The sequence below is a fragment of the Equus caballus genome, chromosome 6 (genome assembly GCF_041296265.1).
Source record: "Equus caballus isolate H_3958 breed thoroughbred chromosome 6, TB-T2T, whole genome shotgun sequence".
In the NCBI taxonomy this organism is placed as follows: Eukaryota; Metazoa; Chordata; class Mammalia; order Perissodactyla; family Equidae; genus Equus; species Equus caballus.
The window spans coordinates 15,329,955-15,353,876 of record NC_091689.1 but is presented as its reverse complement, the minus strand read 5'-3'; the positions used below and the strand labels follow the sequence as shown (position 1 = coordinate 15,353,876).

Below are 23,922 nucleotides of genomic sequence, written 5' to 3'. Positions count from 1 at the left end.
TAGTCTACTGGTTTGGGCACATTCTGAATAGGTTTTTCCTATCTCTTTGCGATAAAATTTATCTTGATTTCTTCACATATCAGTAAAAACATCTGCCCTTTGAGAATTTTAAAACCATATCTTCTTTCTTTTCCTGTGCCCCAAGAGTGAAAAATGATCATTTGTTTACTGATTGTAAGTTTTACTCCATTCTACTTTTCAAGAGATCCAAACTTCACATATTTACAGAAATAGTCTGAAAAATGCCCACATATCTACATTCTTGATTGCACTTTTACGCAACAGCTTCATTTGAATGACTTGTTTATAGGTGACTTAGACCCCAAAATTGTAGAAGGGATTTTGTCTAATTCTTTTTTATTTATTCACGGTTCGCTTAAATTGACCCATTAAATACTAGCATGGCTATTAATGGTGACCTTTCTTGTCCCACACAGCTACAGAAAGTGTTTAAAGGTTGAATGATGGATGACTTTCCTTTGCCCTCTATAACCGTTAGCTTTCATCACAATAATGTTGTATAACAACCTCAAAATCTCGGTGGGCTACAACCACAAATATTTTTCTCTTTTATGGGTCTGCAGGTTGGCTGGGGTTCAGCCGATCTAAGATGGTCTCTATTGGTTTGGTCCCTGACTCCAGGTCAGGTTCAGGTCTGCACCACGCATCTCATTGCGGGGCCAGGGGGTGCTCTGCTTGTGTGATTGCAGAAATGCAAGAGGGCAGGCCCAGCTTCACAGGCACAGTTCACACCTCTCGTTGCTTCATGCTTGTTAATATCCCATTGGCCAATGCAAGTCACATGACCAAGTCCAGAGCAAAATGTGGGAAGTATATTCCATCCACCACAGGGCAATGTGGAGTGAAGAATTGCTTGTTGACTGATTGAATGTTCCTTTTCACGTTGAGTGTTGTCATGGATGGATCAAAAAAGTTTGTGATCACTTTCAGCAGCTCAAGGGAAGTGAAGACAAACTTTAAGTTGGCAGTTGTACTTTCTTTGAAGTTGTTTTAGCTAAGAACTCCTAGTAGGAAATCACAGAATGTTTAAAAAAAAATCTCAATTCCTTTTGCAGATGCTTTTTGCCGTACCTCACTTAAGGGCAAATGCAGTAAGATGCAAGGAAACAGATTTTGGTCTTTATTCTGGTGCTTTCTTATCAGCCCACACGCTGGCCACCATCTCTTTCCTCCTAGAAGGACGGGCTACGCTTGCACATTCATGTTTGGGACAGAGCATGGGAAGGTCCCAAAAGATTCATCTGAATGGTGCTGTGCATCCCAAAGGCTTTTAGGAAGACTCCTTTGCAGGATGGCTTTTGAGAAAGCACCTTAACAACATCACTCTCCATGAAACGCTTATTTGGAGCACACAACTCATAAAATGATTATGAAAACCAGGCTAGGGCGCACCTTTACTTCCATAAAGTACAAATACTCTAAAAAAGACTTAACATAGGTTTTTAAAAAATCACCTTGTCTTGTTCTCACTTGGTTTGTGTTTTATTGAGTCTGTGTATTGTTGTCATTGTTTAGGTCCAAAGGGATTTCCAGGTCCTCGGGGCGCTCCTGGGCTGAGGTGTTTGGATGGGGTTAAAGGTCAGCGTGGCCAACCAGGACTATCAGAAATACCTGGTCCACCTGGTAAATAAGTGTTTTTCGTTTAGGAATGTGTATACACCGCTAAGACTGGATGACCTTATTAAGCAACGTCCCAGGGATCCCTAGATAATGGGGGAATCATTTTTCTTGATACATTAAGCTCTTAGCTGTGTTTCGGTAACTTTTAGGTTATGATAATTTTATAAGTTCTCAGAGCTTCTTCCACCTGAAGCATGAATTGTAAGCTATCCTTGGTCTATGATATTGTAGAAACTGCTCATTCCAGACAGACTGTTTGCCAGTGAACGAAAGCAATTAGGGAAACATCATTGGCTTAGAGGAAATACAAAGTCATAATTTACTTTCCTGCCAAAGGTGGCAAAAACAACATTGCCTATTAAGTTACTCTTAATTTTAGTAAGTACCTCTGTATTTTTAAAAAAAGTGGCTTTATCAAAGTAGTTGTTTTATATATGTATTGGTTCTATATTTCTACATTTAACAATTGAAACAATTTTTTTTGTTCACTAGGCTTTCGTGGTGACATAGGCGATCCAGGTCTTAGAGGTGAAAAGGGGTCCTCCCCTGTGGGGCCCCCAGGCTCTCCAGGGTCACCTGGGGTGAATGGTCAGAAAGGAATTCCCGGAGACCCTGCTTATGGCCACCCAGGACCCCCGGGAAGGAGGGGTCCTTCAGGGATGCCAGGGTTGAAAGGACTCAGAGGTGATCCAGGACGTCCAGGAGCTGCAGGTATGAGGGCTGTGCTGTCCCTGTGGTCCCCAAAGCTGGCTCAGCTCTGGAACAGGTCACTGAAGTCAGGACAGTATGTTAACACCAAGGAGCAGGGACCGTGTAACCTGCCCACTGTCGCTGCCAGGTTGAAGGAGGACAAGACAGATTGTAAGAGAAGAGCAGCTCAGAGCCAGGGAACAGTGTGGGCTGGCGTTCAGGGAAAGCTCAGTGGGAGCGCTGGGCATGAGCTGAGCCCTGGCAGACAAGCTGTATTATTTGGACAGGTGACAAGGTGGAGGGACTTTCATTCCAGCAGGGGTAGCAGGAAGGGCAGTGAAACTCAAGATGGAAAGATGGCCCTGGCACTGACTCACATCCTTTCTGAAACCACTAAGGATTCTTCAGGATCCCCAGCGGAGGTTTTCAGATTTTAATGTACTTAAAAATCACCCGGGTGGGGCATCATTAACATCGTGGTCTTCTGGGCCCCAGTCTCAGGAAGTGTGATTCCTTACATTAGGATTGGGTGGGACCCAGCAGCCCAGTCTGAACTTTAGCCTCTTGGGTGAATGTGACTAGAAGTGGACCCCAAGACCAGACTTTTAGAAACACTGTTCTGGTTCTTTCTGTCAGTGGAAGGGCCAGCATTTATTAGGTATCCATGACAGTACACAGGTATTGTATCCACGTACAGGGCACACGGAGGGTGAGGAAGTAAGCCTCACCCTTGTAAACTGGGTAGTTTGCAAGTCAAAATATTCATATACAAAACCCCAACTAACTGGAAAGTATCAAGATAATACATTATGTGAGTCAATGAAAATCGTTTTAACCCAGTAATCCTGCTGTCTCACTTGTGAAAATGTATTTAAGAGAACTGTTCAGTAGAAGATGAAGGTTATAATATGAAAATACTCTTGTAGTATTATCCACAATGGAGGAACAATTGGAAACAATATGGAGAGTTAAGTAATACACAACACACACACTCAAAGGAATACTGTTCAGCTATTAGCATTGAAAATTATATTTGTAAAGATTACAACAAAATGGAAAACATTTGCAGATTAATGTGCTATGTGAAATAATCCAACAATTGAATGTGTTCTATGGTTACTACTTTAAAAATGTAAAACTATGAACCAATGTACAGTGAACACATGGAAAAATAAAATAGATTTTTAGGTTAGGGTATGGAATTATGGGGGATTTATTTTTCTTTCTGAAGATTATGACACTGTTTTTCCAATAAATAGAAATTTGAGAGCTCAAGTGATGAAATATCTTACAAAATGCAAATTCATACAGTGCGAACGGGTTTGTAAGTATGGTGGAGATTTGGTGTAAAACCTGCTGCAATGCAATGTTAGAGGTTAATTAAAATCAGGAAGATCCACATGGTTTTTAATTTGCATAAGCAACTTCTTTGTTGTCTACATAACCTTATCAAGCAACTGTCAGCAATGCCTGGTTTTCCCATTCATTTGGAGCTTACTATCATCTGTGATAAGAAAATCCATTCAGAGACTTAACTCATTTGAGCACTGAGGCAGGATCAAAATGTTTACTTCCTGAATTGATAAGCATGAACCCTTTCTTGTGGGCATCCATATAGTTTTCTGCCATGAGTGTCACAGATGCAGTGTATCATTTCAGGGCCAGCTGGCATGCCCGGATTCCCGGGTCTCAAAGGTCCCAAAGGCAGAGAGGGAAGTGCTGGGTTTCCAGGTATCCCAGGTCCACCTGGCCATTCCTGTGAAAGAGGCGCTCCAGGGATCCCAGGGCAACCGGGCCTCCCTGGGGCTCCAGGCAGTCCAGGTAAGTGTCAGTAGGTGTCAAGAACTGTGAAGGGTCTGGGGCTTACCCCACTTACAAAGGAATAAGCTCACCTGTTGCTCTTCTACTGATGCTGGCAGAAGCAAGACTCCTGGGGCACAGACAAAAGACTTTACTATTCATGGCACAGAAAGTAGCATGAGCTTCATATTGGTTTCTGCCATTTCCCCATGGCACCCAAGTCACGGGGGTGACATGAGGGGCTAGATGGATGCCACGCACACAATGGGTAGTGGTATCTGGGAGGAGCTCTGATGCTGGGAACCTCCATTTTATGGTGCCAGGCAGCCTGCTTTTTGTACTGGGGGAGGCGCTGTCTCATCGGCCAAGGTTGCTTGCTGCATGCACAACCTTGAAAAATAGCCCAGGTAAGGAGCAGTCAGGATCTTGTATTCTTGGCACACCCAGCAAGACGTGTAGGGGCTTAAGAGACCCGTGAAGGGATGTCCCTCAACATATGGTGCTAGGGGTTTCTTTCCAATAAGATCTTCATTTCACCGTTCAGATTGTCACTGTTATTTAAATCCTGTTCCATTCGTCCAAATTCAGGAATGTGCCCTCTTCGCAGGATCGGCATGAGAATGGGGCAAACTCTGCCACTACAGCTTTATTTTTAGCACCAATAGTACTAAATGACGTTGCTCTGATCTCTGTGACTCTCTCATCACAGTGAGCAGCCTAAGCAAAATTCACTTGGCCGGAGCTTTAGGAAACACCTGGAAAGTTTTCTTCTATTAGTATTTCCCCCCCCCCAAGAGTAAATACAAATAATATTTTTGTTCTTCACTCTTATCTATTTTCCATTTAAAAAAAAAAACCCTCTTTATAATATTCATGCATCTCTACTGGGAAATATTTACTCAAGTAATCTGCCTTCTTTTAAAGAGCAGCCAGAAAAATATATCCTTAGACTGATGAAGAGTTATGACTGTTATTTGAGCTGATAAATATTGTTTAATTGGCCATAGATAAACAATTTAAGCTTCTATGAGTATTTTTTTCCCTGCCTGTGTGTGAAGCCAGTTTTCGGTCTTCATATGTTGTTGTCACTGTGGTTTATCTCAGGTGCCCCAGGTTGGAAAGGACAGCGAGGGGATGTGGGGCCTCCTGGACCAGCTGGAATGAAGGGCCTCCCTGGAGTCCCGGGACGGCCTGGGGCAGACGGACCCCTGGGACCACCAGGAGTCCCAGGCCCCTTTGGGGATGATGGACTACCTGGCCTTCCAGGCCCAAAGGGTAGGTAGTGCTTTTCCATTATTTCCTTCCATTTTATAGACATGAAATCCACTGCCCAGTGAAAACTGCTGTTAGACCATACTATAGAATGCACTGTTGTATTAGCCTGATTTTGCTGTTCCCTGAGTGACATGTCCCTTTTTCTGTCCTCTGTATTGCTATTTCTAGTGGCAGAATGTTTGGTGGGGAAAAGGAGTGGGGGTGTTAGGTCCACAGAACCCATAAACACTTCTACTTGATGAACTGGGTGGATCCGATAAAGGGTAGGTTCAGGGCTAAGGTACTTCTACTTTGGATGGGCCCCCACCCTCCACCCCACCTCTCCGACACCAATTTCTCTTAGCGCATTATGGGATCAGGACTCAGAAACATGAGGGCCTACACTTCAGAGCCGTGGGGTGGAAAACGGAGGACTGGATGGGAGAGCCCAGCTCTTACATTCGATGAGGTTGAGAGCAGTTGTTCTCCTTCAAAACAAACTCAGAGTTAGGTGGGAATGTGCATCTCTATGTGGACAACACGGAACACAGATCTAGGGACCACACTAGCCTTTGAAATGTTTCCCTAAAAATTCACATTCTCATTTCCTCAGGACTCCAGGGGCTGCCTGGCTTCCCAGGGTTTCCAGGAGAGAGAGGAAAGCCTGGTCCAGAGGGACAACCTGGCCGAAAGGGAGAAATTGGAGAGAAGGGTTGGCCTGGCTTCCTGGGAGACCCGGGACTGAGAGGAGCCAAAGGTAAATGGAGTCATCAGCACAGTGATGCAACCTAGGTTTGTTTCGGTGTTTGATCAGAACCTATGGATATGATCTATGGAAAATAACATGGGGCTATCCTGCACCGTGGATTCCTCTGTCTTTTGGTTCTGTGGTGTTTGATTTAGAATTTTAAACAAAATTCATTTTTCTTACCTCTCATCTCATGACATATAACTATGGCAAATGAATTGCTCTTTTAATAGAAAAAAACCAACCAGTACTTTTGTTTATAGCTATTGGGTTTCAGAGAATCTTCTCAGCTATTGGGAAGGTGGTGCAGGCAGAAATTCCAGCCCCCAGATTCTGTTTCAGTTTTTCTTTTTTTACAAAAAAGCCAAACTTTTTTCTGTAAAGGGCCAGAGAGTAAATATTTTAGGGTTTGCAGGCCATATGGTCTCTGTTCTAACTACTCAACTTGGCTTTTGTAGCATGAAGGCAGCCAGAGATAACACGCAAATGAACAGAGCTGAGTTCCAAGAAAATTTTATTTATGGACACTAAAATTTGAACTTCATTTAATTTTCCCATGCCGTAAAATATTATTCTTGTTTTGAGTTTTCCCTCCAATGATTTAAAAGAGTAAAAACCATTCATAGCTCATGGATTGTGTACAAAAACCGGCCTGCGGGCTGCAGTTTGCCGACCTCTGAACTAGAATGAGTCCTCTCTCATCTGGGCCTTGAGTTGAGTCTCCCCCGAGATTCATTTAAAGAAAGTTGTCATTACAACAAAAAATAGAAGTTTCGAGACCCCTGGTTTAAATGTTCAGGGCCTATGCCTGTTAAATATTAGCCATGATGCTGGAGTGAATGAAGGTAACATTTCATTTGCACTGTTGAGAATGAATGCTTGTCAATTTTTAGAAACAAGGTTTTCGTCCTTAAAGCCCTTTGGGCAAATTGCCTCATATTTAATTCAAATTACTTTTACTTCTCAGTTGATTGATTCTGCTATTGTTTTTTGTTGTCCTAGCCTGTGAATTATTTATGTAGAATCAAGGAATCAAAGAGTCATTCTTGGCTAGCTTAGATAAGTGATGTTTGCTGTGCTATTATGCTACTATACAATTATCCCACTAAAAAAATTAAAAATTAGGTTAATTCCAGTGATGTGCTGGCTCTCCAAAATACAATTTTTAAAAAACGTCTTGACTCGTAGTGATTGCTGATTGCCGTGGTGTAAATACTCCCGCCATGGCATAAATACCCTCACCGTGACTGATTTAAAGCTGACAATGGTTTAATAACTGGCTTGCTGAATATTTGAATTGTTAATCATCAGTTCTTACCGAGTTGTTGCGAGCCTCCTCCAGCACAGTTCTGCAACTGGACAGTGTTCACAAAAATCAGGCAGATACATATTGTATACCTTTTCTCCTTTTTGGAATTCTCTATGTGGAGAACCAAGTTGAGATAAGTGTCTCTTCTTTCAATCTAAGGAAAATAATTAAGGGTGGCTAGGAAGGAAAAGATGGGGAGCTGGAAAATATGAGATGGGAAATTCAAATTTTACAGGATAAAGAGACGTATTTTAGACCTGGAACTTTCTCAGCCTGTGTTTTTTCACTGAAGACTCTGAGACCAGTTTGGTTGAATGTAGCAAACGGTCGCTGAGCACTCACTGCACACCAGACTCCATTCCTGGACAAGCCCAGAGAGGAATCTAAAAGCCCTTCCTTTAGGAAATCGATCAACAGGATCGATACTGTGTGATCAATAGTTTAGTAGATTAAATGGGGCTTCGCAAACTGGATGTGAAGTGTCGTAACAGAAGAATCACATATATGATGCCTCTGTTAATTTTCCTCTTGCATAATTAACATCTAAAGGATCGAGAGGACCCCCAGGAGATGAAGGAGAAGTGGTTATAATTCCCAGAAAGGGGGAAACCGGGGATCCTGGACCTCCTGGAGATGGTGGATTCCCAGGAGAAGGAGGTAAACACTTATGTTTTTTTAACTATATCGAATAAGTTGATTTCTATACAGATCATTCAAACAAGCATGTGTATTAGGCAACTTTCCCAGCAACACTGAGACTAGGAAAGGTCTAGGAAAGGTCAGTTTTTGAATATAAATATACACTAATGAATCTCATTGTATATTTTTTCTGTGCTTTTCCATGTGAGAACTTAGCTGAAGTTCATATGTATTTATAGATTTGGATATTCCAAAGTAGGAGCAATCCCGAGATACACATACAATACTGGTTCCAGATTTAAAGTACCCCTGTTTTTGGTGACTGGTGTTAAAATGAATAGCATAATGACTATTCAAGTCATTTTGACCCGTTCTCCTCAAAGTTCCATGTGCCTATGGGTCCCCTGAGGCTCTTGTTAAAATGCAGATTCTGAATCAGGTCTGGGGTAGGCGAGACTCTGCCTTACCAACAAGCACCCTCATGCCTGTGCTATTGGTCCTCAGAAACACTGCACAGCAAGGATTTTGACCCTCACGTTTGTGTTCTGTTTCCCAAGTTCAGACTTAATCTGCATGAGACCTGCGTTCTTGTCCTGGCTCTCTCCTTAACTCGTTGTTAGGGGACAAATGTTTTAACTTCTGTGAGTAAGTTCTTCCTCATTTGTGAGATGAGCATATTAAGGCATATGATCCTGCATGCTCGCTCCTACCTCGGATAGCCCTGGGTCTGTTCTCGGGCAGCCTCTTTTACAGTGAGGTCAATGAAGCCAAAAATCATAATGATGTGGCTTGGGCAGGAATTAGGATTCCCAGTACCTTTGGCTTCATCTCCTAAAAGTAGGACCAAGTCTCTCATCCTAACTAGTGCCCAGCCCAAGATTTCCACAAAGAGGTTTGTAACACTTCCAACCCTATCAGGTGATAAAGGCAATCCTGGGATGCAAGGGAGCAGAGGAGAGCCGGGAAGACACGGACCACCTGGATTTCACAGAGGAGAGCCTGGTAGAAATGGGCAGCCGGGGCTTCCTGGACCCCCAGGCCCTCCAGGCTCCCCGGGGCTGAGAGGGATCATTGGTTTTCCAGGATTTCCAGGTGACCAGGTAAGTGGCTGTTGTTTGGAGAGGAAAGAAATAATAAAACTTTTCTGCTCTAGGGGTGCCCATAAGGAGTCATTATTTGCCAGTGTATATCATTGTCTTTTTTCTGGCTTTTAGAATGTAAGCGGTATGCTGAGGGAAGAATGGAGCCTTCTAGAAGGCCATGATGTAACTTTAAGTTCTGACCAGCGCTCATGCCTGGTTCCCGTGATATAGAATGACCCAGCCCGGTCTAAACAGCTCCATAGACACTTGCCTCAAGACTGCTGGTTTTCCAGAATATGGCGTCATCTGAAAAATGACCCAAATTCTGATTTCTCAGCCTTCCTGTCTGACTGCAGATATCACAGATTTTGCTGTAAATACATTTGGTCTTCACAATCATGAATAAAATACCCCTTGAGAAGCCAAGAGACACAATAAATATAGTGATATATATCACAACTTCTGGAAAATGCATAATATAATTTGCTACCCATGTTTTGGAATAAAATAGATTTTTAAAGTTTTGGGTATGAAATGACTTCTAATACTATTTTATTTAGTATCAACTTTTTCATTCACAACTTAAAGTTATGTGATGCCATTACTCTTTTGCAATCAGATATAGAGAATTGGATCCTACCTATTGGTATCTCTAATTCCGCAAGAGTTTTATCAACTTTTAAAAAGTAGACACATAGTAGTATGCTTGCAATACATTTCCAATTTTCTTTACCACTGCAAATTATAAAAAGAATGGGTTATGGAAAATTATAACTGGATCATACCATGCATGTGTCATTTGTATTTGAAACCCAATTAAGGTCTTACTTCTGTTTCATTAAACTCTCAGGGTCAGCCGGGTTCTCCAGGGCCCCCTGGACTTTCAGGAGTTGATGGAAGGAGAGGACCTAAAGGTATGGTTTCGAAATACAGCAGCCATCCATCAAGCTCATAGTCCTGGGCGTTTGTAATGTTGTAAGCAAGCACCTTTGGCATGAACAGTAAAGTATATCAAAAGAACAACTTTTTAGACTCTACCAGATCATCAAACCCTCAAGACCCAAATCATCCACATTTGCCATTCAGATCCAAGAGTACCAGAGAGAAAACAGCATGCCTGCAGGGCACAGCAGGTCCTCCTCCTCAGGGGGAGTCCTTGCAGCAGTCCTTGTAGTGACTGAAGCTTCATAAGTGACAGCTCAGGAGCAAGGAGACCTGATCCACATCAGTAGTCAGTGTCCACCTTGTCTTAGAAGCCCCATGCCCCACAGGAGCCAGGATCTCTTCTAAGGACTCCATAGGTATAGCTTTTAGTGTCCCAGTTACAAGAGTCACAGTATACAGAGAAGGCTAAAGCCATGACTTCTCACCAGATGTTGATAGTCCACTTAAGAATTTCTGGGCCACATGTAACTTACAATTGGGTTCTTTTTACCATAAGACAAGACTCAGCACATGTTTTTTTTGCAAAGGGCCAGATCAGAAATATTTTCAGCTATGTGGTCTCTGTCACAAATTCTTGATTGTGCATGAAAGCACTTATAGCATGAAAGCTGCCATAGACAATACACAAACACAGGTGCATGGCTATGTGCCAATAAAACTTTATTTACAAAACAGGCTGCATGTCTTAGTTTTAGTTACCTTGTGCCAAAAATAGTGTTGCCTTGTAACACAATTGACATTCTATCTCATCAGGTTTCCAGGGAAAGAGAAGTAGAAGGTTAACTCAAGGTCAAAAATGTCCTTAGAGAAAGGCAGCTCTCATTAATCCTTTATCCAGACAAACAAACAAAATCAGGATATCTTAAATTGCAATGTTTGCATTGCATATTTTCATTATCTTTGTATACCATTGGGTTAATATTTTTCTTTAAATCTACTTTAAAATGATTCACCTTTTTAACATAGCCTTAACCTCACTATCTGTGAATCCACAGACTTGAAATGCAGTTATATTTTATTCTAATACAGATTAAAATAAATAACTTTAAAATATAAAGCAGTAATTAATGAACCACCTAAAAATCTTCTCCCTTCCCACCAATGAAACATGCTTTACACTTTGAGAGACACTCCATAGATAATATGATAATTGCTGTAAGAAAAAATGAACTACACATACTTATTTATTCCAAAAGACTAATCTAGGTCTCTTCCTCAGAAATGGTTACAAATAGGGAAGTTTTCATATTTGATTTTGATATTTTATAGCTTCAAGGTTCAGAACTTGCTCCTCTTCTACTTACCTATCAATTTATTATGGTCCCTTTGCCTCTCTCAACGAACAAACCTACCTCTTCTCATTTCCTTTACACTTGGATGAGGCCATGTTTGCAAGGAACTGAAATGCACTCAAGGTACCTGGAGTAAAAACTGTCTTCTGGGGTCCACAGATAGAAGCTGTAATTCCACCAGACCATAAAGCTCATGGCACTCAGCCCCTAGGCAACCCGTGGTTTCTCTCTTGAAACATTTCTGCTTTTCTCCATGGTCTGCTTTTTACTTACCTGCCTACCAACTGGCTTCATAACCCTCTATTCAGTGTCCTTTCTGGATCTGTATGGATCTGTTTGGATGGCTTATCAACATGCTCTGAATCAGGGCATCATAATGATCTACACCATGATAATCCTGTTGGTTTCTGCCTCAATACCCAAGGACCTCAAATTCTCACTTTTTATTCCAACTTCTCAAGGAAAGACTGGCTGACCTGGGATGGACCAGATTCCTACCCCTCAAACAATCAGCCACAATTATGAGTAGGGTCAGGTGGAAGAGAACCTTCCACAAGGTCCGGGTGGGACCCCTTAAGAAGGAATGTTGGTGTGCAGCTACTATAAAACATGCCTGATTAGCTCTCTTGTTCACTCACAATGCCATCTATTGTCTTGCCCTTCCCCACCACATCATTTTGAGTCCTCTATTTATAACTGGCTCCCAGCTATAATGTAAGTCCTTGTGTCCAAAGAGGATGCAGCAGTCGTGTGGAACAGCTCTGTGGGCCTGTGGGAGTCTTTGCCTATAATGACCTGTGAATGTGCCGTCTCTTATGAAGTCATCAATGAAGTGTGCCTTTGTGATTTTGAGTTGAGCTTCCTTGCAGAGAACTTCAAATGTGATTGCAGCAGCTGAAACAGTGACAAGTTCTGCTTTTTGTTTCTAAAACACAATATAATGATATAGTCGCTCAATGCCAAGTAATTTCTTAATAGATAGCTAAATTTGAAACTATTTTGTGGAATTTAAAAATTCAAACTTATTAAGATCTATAATTTCTTATGATTGTTATGAACTATAAAATTGTACATGTGTGTGTATGTGTGTTTAAACCACATCTTGCATCTATGTTTCCATTTGTTCTGATGTAGGAAAAAAAGCATTTTTTCAAAAATCTGCTGGAATATTTGAAGATAGACTATAAAGACAAATACCATGAAAGTTATTAAGTCACTTGTATGAGGCAAAATTAAATTCTCTTATATAATATTGTGTGCATTTTATCATTTACAGGAAACAAAGGTGACCTTGCAAGTCAGTTTGGCCCCCCTGGTCCAAATGGTGAGCCAGGTAGCCCTGGATGTCCAGGTATAGCTACACATTTTTCTTATTAAAACAAAAAAGAATAAGTTTGGGTTGAGAGTACTTACTTTATCCTCCTAGCTGGTGATGATTGTATCAATAGTTTCTTTCCCCTTAGCCCATTAAGATACAAATCAGAAGGATTATGTGTAAACATTGCCATCACATCCCTGGCCTAGAAAGACACTAGGATTATACACCAGGGACTCGCAATCTTTTTTCCACCATGGCTCTCCCATGACCAATGATGTTGACATAACAATACACTGCCCTGGGCATGCCCAGATTTTGACACAGTTGAAAATGAATTTCCGGCTATTTTGCAATCTCCATAATTAAAAATTCGACGTTAGCAGTAACCACTCACACTGACTGCACCTGCAGGTTGTCATCCCAGCCCTTTTCTCTCCCACTCAGAAAAGCACATGTGAATGCCAGGGAGGAGTGCCGTTATTGAAATATTGTTGAATATCTCATTAACTCAATATCTAGTCTACTAAAACCCAAACCAAACAAATGTAAAACCTCAACACCATGAGTAAATCTAAGTTGTTCAAAACGGTACTTTAACAATTGACATGGAATCACTCAGAAGGGATTGGGACCTACAGTGAATTCTTGCTCTCCTGTCAAGGCTGCAGCTGGCTACGGTAGATGACCCACATACCCTTGAACTTAGTAATCCAACTCATAGGAATTTAGCTTGAGTCGGTAATCAGACAAGTGTGCAGAGATACATGCACAGGGATATCCACTGCATGGAGAGAACAAATGTCCATCCACAGATGATTGCTTCAGGAGTTATGTCCAGAGTCATTCAACTGATAGGGGAAGGTTAGAAACCAGGTTCATGTTTAAACGAGTCCCTTGTAAATGAAAACATCTCATAGTAATAGTTTTGTGCATTATCTTAACATTCTCTCTGGCAATAGCCATGTTTCGTTCCATGCAACAGAAAGAACATCTGAGCAGAACTGCTAGGGGCGTTTTATTTCTTTGTTTTTAAACCCTATCATTGCTAAAATGGAAGTCTAACAGAAAAACAAGCTATTACAGTGGTAAAAACTTTCTTTCCCACTCTCTTTCATATGGGTCTTTTACCTCTGACATGGTCAATAAATTTAGATAATAGAATACTAAAATGTATAGGTGTACATTTGGAGGGGAAAATGGTTTTGAGGTTAGCATTATGGGGGTTCATAATAATACCAGAATGAGAAGTCTCAGAAAAGAAAATCAGTGGCTCAAAGTCAACCTCCATTATTATTACTGTGTATATGGTCTTGGGCAAGTTGCTTTTCATCTCTGAGCTTAGTTTCCTAATCTATAAATGGGCCCTCTGCATATTACAGTACTGTTCTGAGAATCCAATGAGATTCCCTCAAAGCAATTTATAAAGTGAAAATTTACACTTTATAAAGGGGATTACATGAGTGCATTGGGTTCAGTTCTACACAAATGTAAAGTGTCATTGTCATTGTCATCATTATCATCAGCCAGCAAAACACTGAGATTCTTCCACACTTACTGGTATTTTTATGTAAACCCTGAAGACAGTGAGAATTTACAAGCTGAAAGTAGTCAAAAATGGAGGCCTTTGGTATTACCTAACATTTTACGTTAAAAAATCATAAATCTGAGTTATTTTATACTTAAGCTAACTTTTTCAAGAAAATTCACCTTGGTGTAATTTCCCTGGTGTCCTGTGGTTATCACCATTTAAATTGTTCTTTTTCCCATATGCCATAGCTTTAGCTTAAAAATTTTAAATTACATCCTATGTTCTTCACCAGCACAGAGTTTACCTAAATACACAATTTCCATTGACTGGAAAAAGCTGCATTGACTTTGAAGTTGCCTAAGGAGAAGGCACAGATCTGCTGCCTGTCTCAGGGGATTATATATGAGTGAACTGGGTTCAGTTCTTCCTTGCCTCTTCAATTCAGAGAGAAAATACAGTACAGATTGACGCAGACGGTCTGTTCTTAATACAACCGCGACTGGGGAAGCAAGTTTTTTAATGCTTCAGATTTTTCATTTGGAGATGAAATAAAGCTGTCTCCCCTTTACTGCAGGAATGTTTTCAGGATAAATAAAATAACACACAGTGAGGCGCATAGATCTTAAATTCAATCAGGGAACAGGTATAGACTAACACAGGCTTGTTTCATATGTGCTATAATAAATAATGACTAACTCCCTCATGGGTTTGTAAATGCAGAGCTATATATACTTTTTTGTAGATATAACTGGTCCTTTTCAGCACAGACTATTGGCTTATCCTGTAACTATGAATTGTATTAAAGTCGTACATTGTAAATAAACACATGGCAAATAGTCATCTTCTTTAGTAATCAAAGAAATGTAATTAAAGTAAGCGTGAAATATCATTTCATCCTTATTAAATTAGCAAGAAAACAAGCCAACAAACCAAAAAGTCCTCGGTGAGCACGTGGCATGATCATGGAGCTGCGAGTGGGTTACACGTAGTAGTGGTGTGAGTTGGTGCAGCATTTATCCAAACCATTTGGCAACCTCTATCAAGAACCACATGCTGAATGGTGGATTCTAGAAGACTAGGGAACAACGGAACTGCTCTCTTCAGCAAGTGACTGTCCCGAGAAAGGAACTGTAGCAGATTTTTTTTAAACTTAAGGGCTGTATCAACTGGATGCCATGTGTTGTTCTGGAATGGAACACAAGGTGGACAAGCCAGCTGTAGAGGACATTAAGGGGTTGGGGTTGGGAGAACTCAAGTACGGAATGAATCTTAGATGATATTAAGGATTGTTATTAATTTTCTTGGCTGTGGTAATGTTATTTCGGCCACATAGGAGTATGCTCTTATTTTTCAGACATACTTCCTGAAGTATTTAGGGATGGAATTCCATGATATCTGTGGTTTACTTTAAAATACTTCAGCATTTTAAAATTCATTTAAAAAGAACCAAAATACACTATTTTACCTAGAAATTCTACTCCTAGGATTTTTTCCTAAGGAAAGAATTTAATAGGCAAAAAAGAGATTAAGGATGGACAGAGATTATTATGCATAACAGCAAAGAGTTAGAAATAAATGGAATGGCCAATAGTAGGAGAAAATTAGATTAATTAATTTAATTAATATTAACTCAGTAAGCTATCAGCCAGTCACTTAAAAATGATAATTGGGAAAACAATGACAAACTTGGAAAATTATTTATGATACAATGCTAATTTAAAAATCAGAATGTAAAATTGTGAGTATTACTTACACATTGTTTGCATATGAAAAACTATGTCAAGGTGGTGGAATTATAGGTGTTCTGTTTTCAATTTTTCCTTCATATTATCTTTTCAATAGAAAATTTTTAAAATATAAAAAACTAAGGATAGAAAAGAATGGCAAGGGCTGGAGTTGGAGGTTTTATAGATTCGCTGCCTCAAAGAGTAACTGCACCCACTCAGATGTTTGATATTTCTTTCTTTAGGACATTTTGGAGCTCCTGGAGAGCAGGGCTTGCCTGGTGTTCAAGGATCCAGGGGACCACCTGGAAGACCAGGACTGCCTGGCTCCTCTGGACCACCAGGGTGTCCAGGTACATTGAAAGGAGCCTGGAAACTCCCTGGGTGCTTATCTGTCTCTTGGTGTATAGGAAAGAGCCAGCTTCCACTTAGACCTGGGTTCAGATCTGGCTCTGCCATTTTCCAGACCTGTGACTTTGGAAAAGTCACTTAAACTTACCTATCCGTCCCCTGTAGTTGGAGCTAGTCCTAGCTCACTGGGTTGGTCTGGGGGTAAGACAACACCTGATAAGCACTTAGCAGGTTGCCAGGCATGAAGTGATGGTTTGACAGACAAAAGCTGCTTTGCAGCCCTCCCTAATTCACCTGCCATTCAGGATGCTGGTTTTCTTTTCTCCATTAGACTTAAGGTAAATACCACACATACACACAGCATTTTAACAGCTCCTCCGCCTCCTGCCGATTCAGAATAAAGTGAGAGCTTAAAATTGTAATTGGCAACTTTAATCACTCAAAAGTGTATTTTCTCCTCCTGAGGTTAAGTGTATTTTTCTCCCTCTAGTTAGGAGATCTAGGGAAAAAAGTAGTAAGACAATGTTCCCGGTTACCCGCATATAGAAGAAGATAGATGACCTTCCCAGTTAATGTGACTCATATATCATCTGGGTGCCTGCAGAACCTCTTCTGTCATCCTCAGGTAATCAAGGGGTGCCTGGGCTGGAAGGACATCCAGGAGAGATGGGGGATCCTGGGCCAAGAGGCCTCATGGGGGATCCAGGGACACCAGGTCTTCCGGGAATAAAAGGTGAGTCAAAAGGAAGCCTGACCCATCAGAAAGCTGCAGCCCAATAAAGGCAAATTCATAGCATCTTTCCTGCACCCAGTGACATTGCACCTGCTCGTGGCTTTTTCCCACAGATGTCCATTCGCACTTTCCTAGTCTTTCTCGCTCAAGGCTTCAGGCAATGCTCATCCAGTCTCTTGACCTGCCTTCTACCAAAGTGATGGTGCTGCCCTCTCATTTTTGAGGGCATTTCCCCCAGTGTTTTCCATCATGTTCAAGCCTATGCATTTATTCTCCTCCCAATAGTTAAGGTCCTATTACATCTTGATTCTGTGTTAGACACTCAGTACACAATTCTGAAGAAAATAAACATGGTTCCTGCCTTCATGGAGCTCATAGTTTAGTAGAAGAGACAGATATTAAAAAAATATATGTAAATAAATATATAATTACCAATTATGATACGTGGAAGGAGGAGGAAAGAATAAGATGCTTTGAAGAAAGAGTAACTAGTGTTCATTATCTTTGTTAGATAAAGAAACATTTTTTCCTGGTCGAATCTTTTGGCCTTTACATATGATAGTAGACTGGTTATAATGATATAATATAACATAATATAATATAAATTTGTTTTTAATAAATCTTAATACCCTCCATTCATCCATGGGGCTTATTCCCTTTCAGTCCATTTCTTTCATTTTAGAAAAAATCTTTTTTCCATGAATACTTTGAGTATACCTCTAGCGTAACACTTATGTTGTATCATATTTGTTTGTTTAGAGGTCTCTCTCACCAAGTAGAATATGATTTTTTAGAAAGCAAGAACCATTTTTACATCCTTGGCACCCAGTAGATACCCAATAAGCCTGCTGATTGGTTATTGTAAGTATTTTTAAATTTACAAATAAGTTAATAAATGAAGGGACCGGCAAAGGGAAGAAGGAACAACTCAGTTGAGGGTCTTCACCTCAACCAACACTTGAAGGTTTGAGCCTTCCTGGGTGGATTTCTGTAACCAAGCCCCCTCTGTCTCTTCCTCCCTCCCTGGTCCTCCACTTACCTGCTGCTTGTTGACTCATATGCGTATTAAATTTTGGTAAGATCGAAAGTACCTCCTCTCAGAAGAGTTGCAAACCCCTCCTTTTGGGCTTAATCATTTTATTGTTTTAGAATCCAAATAATGTTTTTCCACACTCTCATCTCTTCACTCATCAGGTAGCTTTCAAATCATTCCAGTTTTCCAGCGAGTAGTAGTGTGGTGTGTGTTACCTGGTGCAATTCCACAGAGAGGGAAGCCATTTATTTTGGAAAGTTGGTACACGTATGGATTTCCGTGCAGCTAAATATTATTTGGCTTATAATTCCCATCACTACACAAGATATCTTTGCACTCTTCTTCTCCCTCTTCATTGGCTTTTTTTTTTTAAAGATTTTATTTTTTTCCTTTTTCTCCCCAAAGCACCCCGGTACATAGTCGTATATTCTTCGTTGTGGGTCCTTCTAGTTGTGGCATGTGGGGCGCCACCTCAGCATGGCTTGATGAGCAGTGCCATGTCCATGCCCAGGATTCGAACCAACAAAAGACTGGGCTGCCTGCAGCGGAGCGCATGAACTTAACCACTCGGCCACGGGGCCAGCCCCTTCATTGGCTTTTTTAGTAACGTGAAGTCCAGTGATTTGTGACAAATTTAGAGATTCAAGCAAAATGACAATTTCCTTATTTTCAGTTTCCCTAGTGATTCTGGCTGTGTCCTGTGCCTGGCAGTCCCTGCAGCCCTGGTGGGGTACTCTTTGACACTTTTTTGGAGGGTCTAGAAGACGACATTGGTAAAGAACCAAAAGAAAACATTTCCCATTATTAACCACCCCTAGGGAATTTCCACTTCCTCCTACGCCCCTAGTTTAGTAAAATGGTAAGATTTCCAAGCGTCTTGGTACCATAACAATATACACCCCGTTTGTATCAAAGGACCAGGCTCATTTTACTATTGTTATTCTTTCTTCCCTTGAATTAGTTTGCATTTATCACATAACTTCAGCATGATATGTCATTAAAAAACTAACAGCTAATGAATTTGACTGAATAACAAAATTATGGGAAAAATAATCTCCAATCACATCAAATTCTCTGCTTTGAAATAATGAGTTTGTTAAGAAAAGAAGGTGAAGAAATGAGTATCTCAACCCAAATATTCACACCAGTGTACAGACGGACGTTGCAGTGGTGCGTCCTGACCATGCAGTGACACTGTTTCGCTGCAAACAGCCCAACGAACGATTGCCTGGTCTCTAAAAACAAAACAAAACAGTGAAATACATTCCTAAAAATTAAAACATCTACGTTATAAATCCATTGTTGCAGTTTATCATGCTGATATAAAAATGAACCACATTCCGGCAGAAACACTTTGAACTGAGAAACTAAATATTTGAAGTATGTTCTAAATAAGTCAAGGGGACTGATTATCTTGTTTGAACAAACCAGCTGCTGAACTCAAGGTTGTTTGCTTTGCTAGAACAAGCCATATGGATTCTGAGTCCTGCTTGTGTTCAATCAGATTTAAACTTTAACTTAAACATATGCTAAAAATGGCTTGATTCCTAGATTTACGTTTTCAAGTACATGTTCCCCCTAAAAGGAAGTCACTCAATTCTTAGTTGGGCATTCATATAAGATTGGAATAACGGAAACTTAAAGACAATTATCTGTAGTGTGACAACTGTAAAAAATGTGGATTGGGTTATATTGGCTGGTGGTAAGTAAAACGTTTCATAAGAAAAAAGCACCTTGAAATGTCTTTATCAGAAAAGAAATGCCGTGCCCCTTGGAGCTATGAAAATCATAGAAATGCTCTTCCTCCCTTCTCACAACTAGAATGTTCCCCTCCTGCCCCACCCCCATAGCGCTTACCATTCTTGATGTAATTGCCTGTTTATTCTGTCAAGTCAGGGATTGTTTCTCTCTTGCTCCCCGCTGTCTCGTCAGTGCCTGTCACTAGGTACATTTGGGGACTGAAGCTCCGTGGTTTAGGAGACCACATCCTATGCTCTGTGCATTCCCTCAGTAGGCACACATATATTTTCTGAATTAAAAAAAAAAAGTTTTTTAATCTTATTTCATAATCTGTTTTGATAAGTTTTCAACTTTGTTCAGCCATGACCCAAAGTCACATGGGTCTCTCTTTCCCATCAGCTTTAACATTAGGGTGACCAGCTCTCCCAGTTTGCACTGAAGGGGCTATCTCAGGACACAGAACTTTCAGTGCTAGAACTGTGAAAGGCCCCAACAAACATAGACAGTTGGTCATCCTACTAAAGTATAAATCCGTACAATGACCCCTGGGGCTGGAGCAGCGTTTTCAGGCTGTAGAACAAAAGGAAAGCTCAGAGTGGGAATCCAGTCACGGAGTCGGCTGCCTGGTTGACACAGATGGAAGCTTTGATTAAGATTATGGCTGGAGTGGGAGATTAGATTCTCTGATTGGAGGGAGAGTGCTCCGGCCTGTGAGTGCAGTGTGATGCAGCCTTAAACGATGGTTGTTAAGCAGGAGGACCAGAGAGGTGAATAAACATTCCTCATTACCAAGGAATGTGCTTTGTTAGCCTAATTGCCTCTCGTCTGCACTGTATATATTTTATGCATGAACAGCTTTCTGATTTAGAGATGGGATTGATAAAAAGCTTTCAGTAAAAAGGAAAAATTGCCCTTAAAACCCTACCCAGATGTAGCTGCATTCAATTTAGAAAGATAACATTGGGTCAGATAAGGGTCGGCCAGTTCAACAATGGCAGGGGCTGAGACTGTGACAACCCAGGATCTGGACGTGTTGATGTGACAATGGAGAGTTGGCAGAAGTTGAGACATTCCACCCCCAGCCAAGTCCCCAAACCATCAATCTTGGTGGCTTAAGCTGGAGATCAAAACACATTGAAATAGCAAAGTGTTCTCAAAAAATTTATTATCATTTGAGATAGATTGCAATAAATATCCAGATTTGGCAGATGAAGGTCCGTGTGTTCCTTTGGTGCAAACTTGAAACGTTCGCTCATAAATAGGAAAAAGGATTGGAAAATAAACTCAGCCAGAACTGTTAAAAGTGGTTAGGAAATAAGAGCTTTAGGGAAAATAAGGGCGCATTCCCATTTTTTGTTGTTGTTGTTGCAAGGAAATATGGCTCATTTGCACCAATCCAAAGTCTAGATTTTAAAAATAGAATAACTGTCTGTTCAAGTACTGAAAATAAATAGAAGAGAACCAACCGACTGTTCCATCTTCTAAGAATAAGCCCAGAGAGGACTTGCTTTAATGAATAAATGATAATTAGCACTTGAATTATTTATCTACAAATGGACAACTCCAACTTCCCTAAATCTTATGCATCCTGTAAATCTGTCAAAGGAAGATGTGACATGCAAACAGAAATTGTAGTCCATTCGTTTTTATAGCTTTCTCTCCACCCCTTCAGTTCCTCACCCTCCTTGTTCCACATTTTCTCACTCATTCATTCTCACTCTCACTCACTCACTCATTCAACAAACATCTATTGAACACCTACTATGTGTCAGGAGATATGCTGAGTGGGGGGATAGAAAGACATAGAACCTGGTCTTGCACTCAATCAATTTACCCCAAATAAACCAGTCCCCCAAAGACGCGATTGTTGTACAATGTGGGACAGGCAGCAGCATAAGAACGTAGAGGGAGCTCTATGTAGGTACCTTGGGGGTAGGTGAGGGGCAATTTGTGTGTGTTAGTCATAGAAACTGAGGGTGTTATTATGGCAAATTCGAAGGCTGTGACCCTAAACTGAGTGAATGGCTGTGCACCGAGGCGCTCTCAGCCTTGGATGAGAAAGAACAGCTGCTGGAGGGAAGATCCATTAGTGAAATAGGCAGGTTACCAGGGTGGGCCAGGGGCTGAGGAGAAGATTCGTTCCCTCGCATCAATCAGCAGGACAAGACGTGTGTGAAGCACCTGGCAGAGGACTCAGCACATGGGATGTTCTGTACATGTTAGTTAACTGCCTTCTTCCCTTCCTCTTCCCCTCCTTTCCTCCTTTTTCTTCTCTCTACTCCCTCCCTATAAATCTACATATGATATGTTATAAATATCTCTATATATCTATATACTTATATTGGTTTATAGGTGTTCAGTGTTAGTGACAATTTAAGTAAATTCAGGTTGATAGATGTCTCCTTAGAGAACTATACTGATGTCTGATGGAAGGTTCTGAGAGCAGATCAGACATCAAGGAGATCATATCTAACTATGGAGAATGGCATTTTCAGTGATCATCAGGAAATAGATTTAGTTTCTGTAAAGAGGCATCAGAATGGTTCCCTTTGAAAGAACTAGATGCAAAGAAATAGCCGCAGCCAAACTTGACTGGCAAGCCTGTTCTTTGTGAGTAGCACCATGCTCAAAAAATATAATTAGGTAGGGCATGTATTCCCCAGTGTGTACGCCACAGACCCACCTGTCCTTATTGTATTACTACATTTGCCTGACTAGATCCTGAAGAAATTAGAATCTGCAGGCTGTGGCTGAGTGGGAAGATCCTAGCAAGGGAGGAAGGAAGCTTGGGTTTGCTCCTGTCCAATCTCTTTCCTCATCTGGGATGACTTTATTGTCATAAAATGGAAGGTCACTTTCTACACCAAGATTCAGTAATTCTGGACTGTATCTGGTCAGAGAGAGAGAGATGCTTTTGATATGTCATAAACCAACAGCAGTACTTTAAAACCAAAGAAATGCATGTGCTAAGCTGTCTTGGCAGAAAACCTCCATCAAATGAACGTGTTAAATAATAATCACTGGCATGGACTCAGCCCTGATAATGGTGCGATCGCGTGGTTCCGGTCTGGAGAATGTCTGTCTCCATGAGCACACCCTCCGCTGGGTGGTGTCCAGTGAACATTAACAGCTGGTCTTGCTCTGTGGGTCACAGGCTTGTGATGTGTTTCAGGTCCCCCAGGGTCACCCGGCCTGAATGGCTTGCATGGTTTAAAGGGTCAGAAAGGAAGCGAAGGCGCTTCAGGTAAGAGAAAATCATTTGTGAGAGACTGAACTGCAACCGTAAGATACCTCTGGTGTTTCTCATATCGCAAGATTTGGGGTACAAAACTAAGAAACTGGCTTAACTTAGAGACACAATATCGGAACTATTTTCAGTGTTGCAGAGGACTTATATAAAAAGGACGTTTGAGGAAACTCTATTTCAGAAGGAATGGTTGGTTAACAGTGCCCTTGTTGATATTGCTTGGGACTATCTACTAAAAATACTCTGAATAGTTGCTTAAGTGGAGCTCGATTTCAAAATGTTATGCATAACAAATAAATAGCTGGGGTTTTTTGGGATATTGTTTTGTTTTAAGTGTAGTAATGCCAAATACGACCACGTGGCTCTAATTAGTCAGCATCCCTCAATAGCTGTGGCTGAAACAAATTACCTGAACAAATTGCTGTTATTTTTGATATCACAAAGAGGTTATTCTTCAACTGCATTTTAGCTTGTCCTCTTGTTTTAGTATAACGCACATTTGTTGCATTACTTTCTCAGAAAAATAGCTCATTACCAGACAAGGTAACTGCAACCAGACATGCAGATTTGAGGGGTTGTGGGAAAAGTTAAGTCGTTGCACTGCTAGGTTTGAATCTGTTGTTGGAGAGAGAAAATCTTCATACAGTTTGGAAGTTCAAGACGTAATTTCGGTCACTTAGGATTCATTTAGTGGCTCTTCCAAATAGTTGATAAAATGTGTGCCCCCTCTAAGAAGCCAAGGATATTCTCCCTTTCAATGAGAAACTCCGCAATAGTTCTATTTACATGCCAGTTTCCACCTTCAATTTCAAACCAGTTTATTCATAATTACTTATAGTTGGATCTCA

At 40.9% G+C, this 23,922-nt stretch overlaps 1 protein-coding gene across 13 annotated transcripts in view; it reads left to right on the top strand.

Annotated features, from left to right (window-relative positions):
* COL4A4 (collagen type IV alpha 4 chain) overlaps positions 1-23,922 on the top strand; it is a 121,685-nt gene that overhangs the window by 75,119 nt on the left and 22,644 nt on the right. For 12 of the 13 annotated variants that reach the window (XR_011439520.1, XR_011439519.1, XR_011439521.1 and 9 more), the window contains 12 exons: positions 1,537-1,644; positions 2,134-2,352; positions 3,991-4,152; positions 5,236-5,406; positions 5,999-6,142; positions 7,992-8,099; positions 9,000-9,181; positions 10,014-10,077; positions 12,677-12,751; positions 16,216-16,323; positions 16,947-17,054; positions 23,000-23,071. Coding sequence is in view for 10 of the 13 variants with exons in the window: in XM_070269353.1 (XP_070125454.1) it covers positions 1,537-1,644; positions 2,134-2,352; positions 3,991-4,152; positions 5,236-5,406; positions 5,999-6,142; positions 7,992-8,099; positions 9,000-9,181; positions 10,014-10,077; positions 12,677-12,751; positions 16,216-16,323; positions 16,947-17,054; positions 23,000-23,071 (1,521 nt within the window). In the remaining 3 variants the exon portion in view is untranslated. The remainder of the gene's footprint in view (positions 1-1,536; positions 1,645-2,133; positions 2,353-3,990; positions 4,153-5,235; positions 5,407-5,998; positions 6,143-7,991; positions 8,100-8,999; positions 9,182-10,013; positions 10,078-12,676; positions 12,752-16,215; positions 16,324-16,946; positions 17,055-22,999; positions 23,072-23,922) is intronic. The other variant, XM_070269350.1, reaches the window with a different exon arrangement.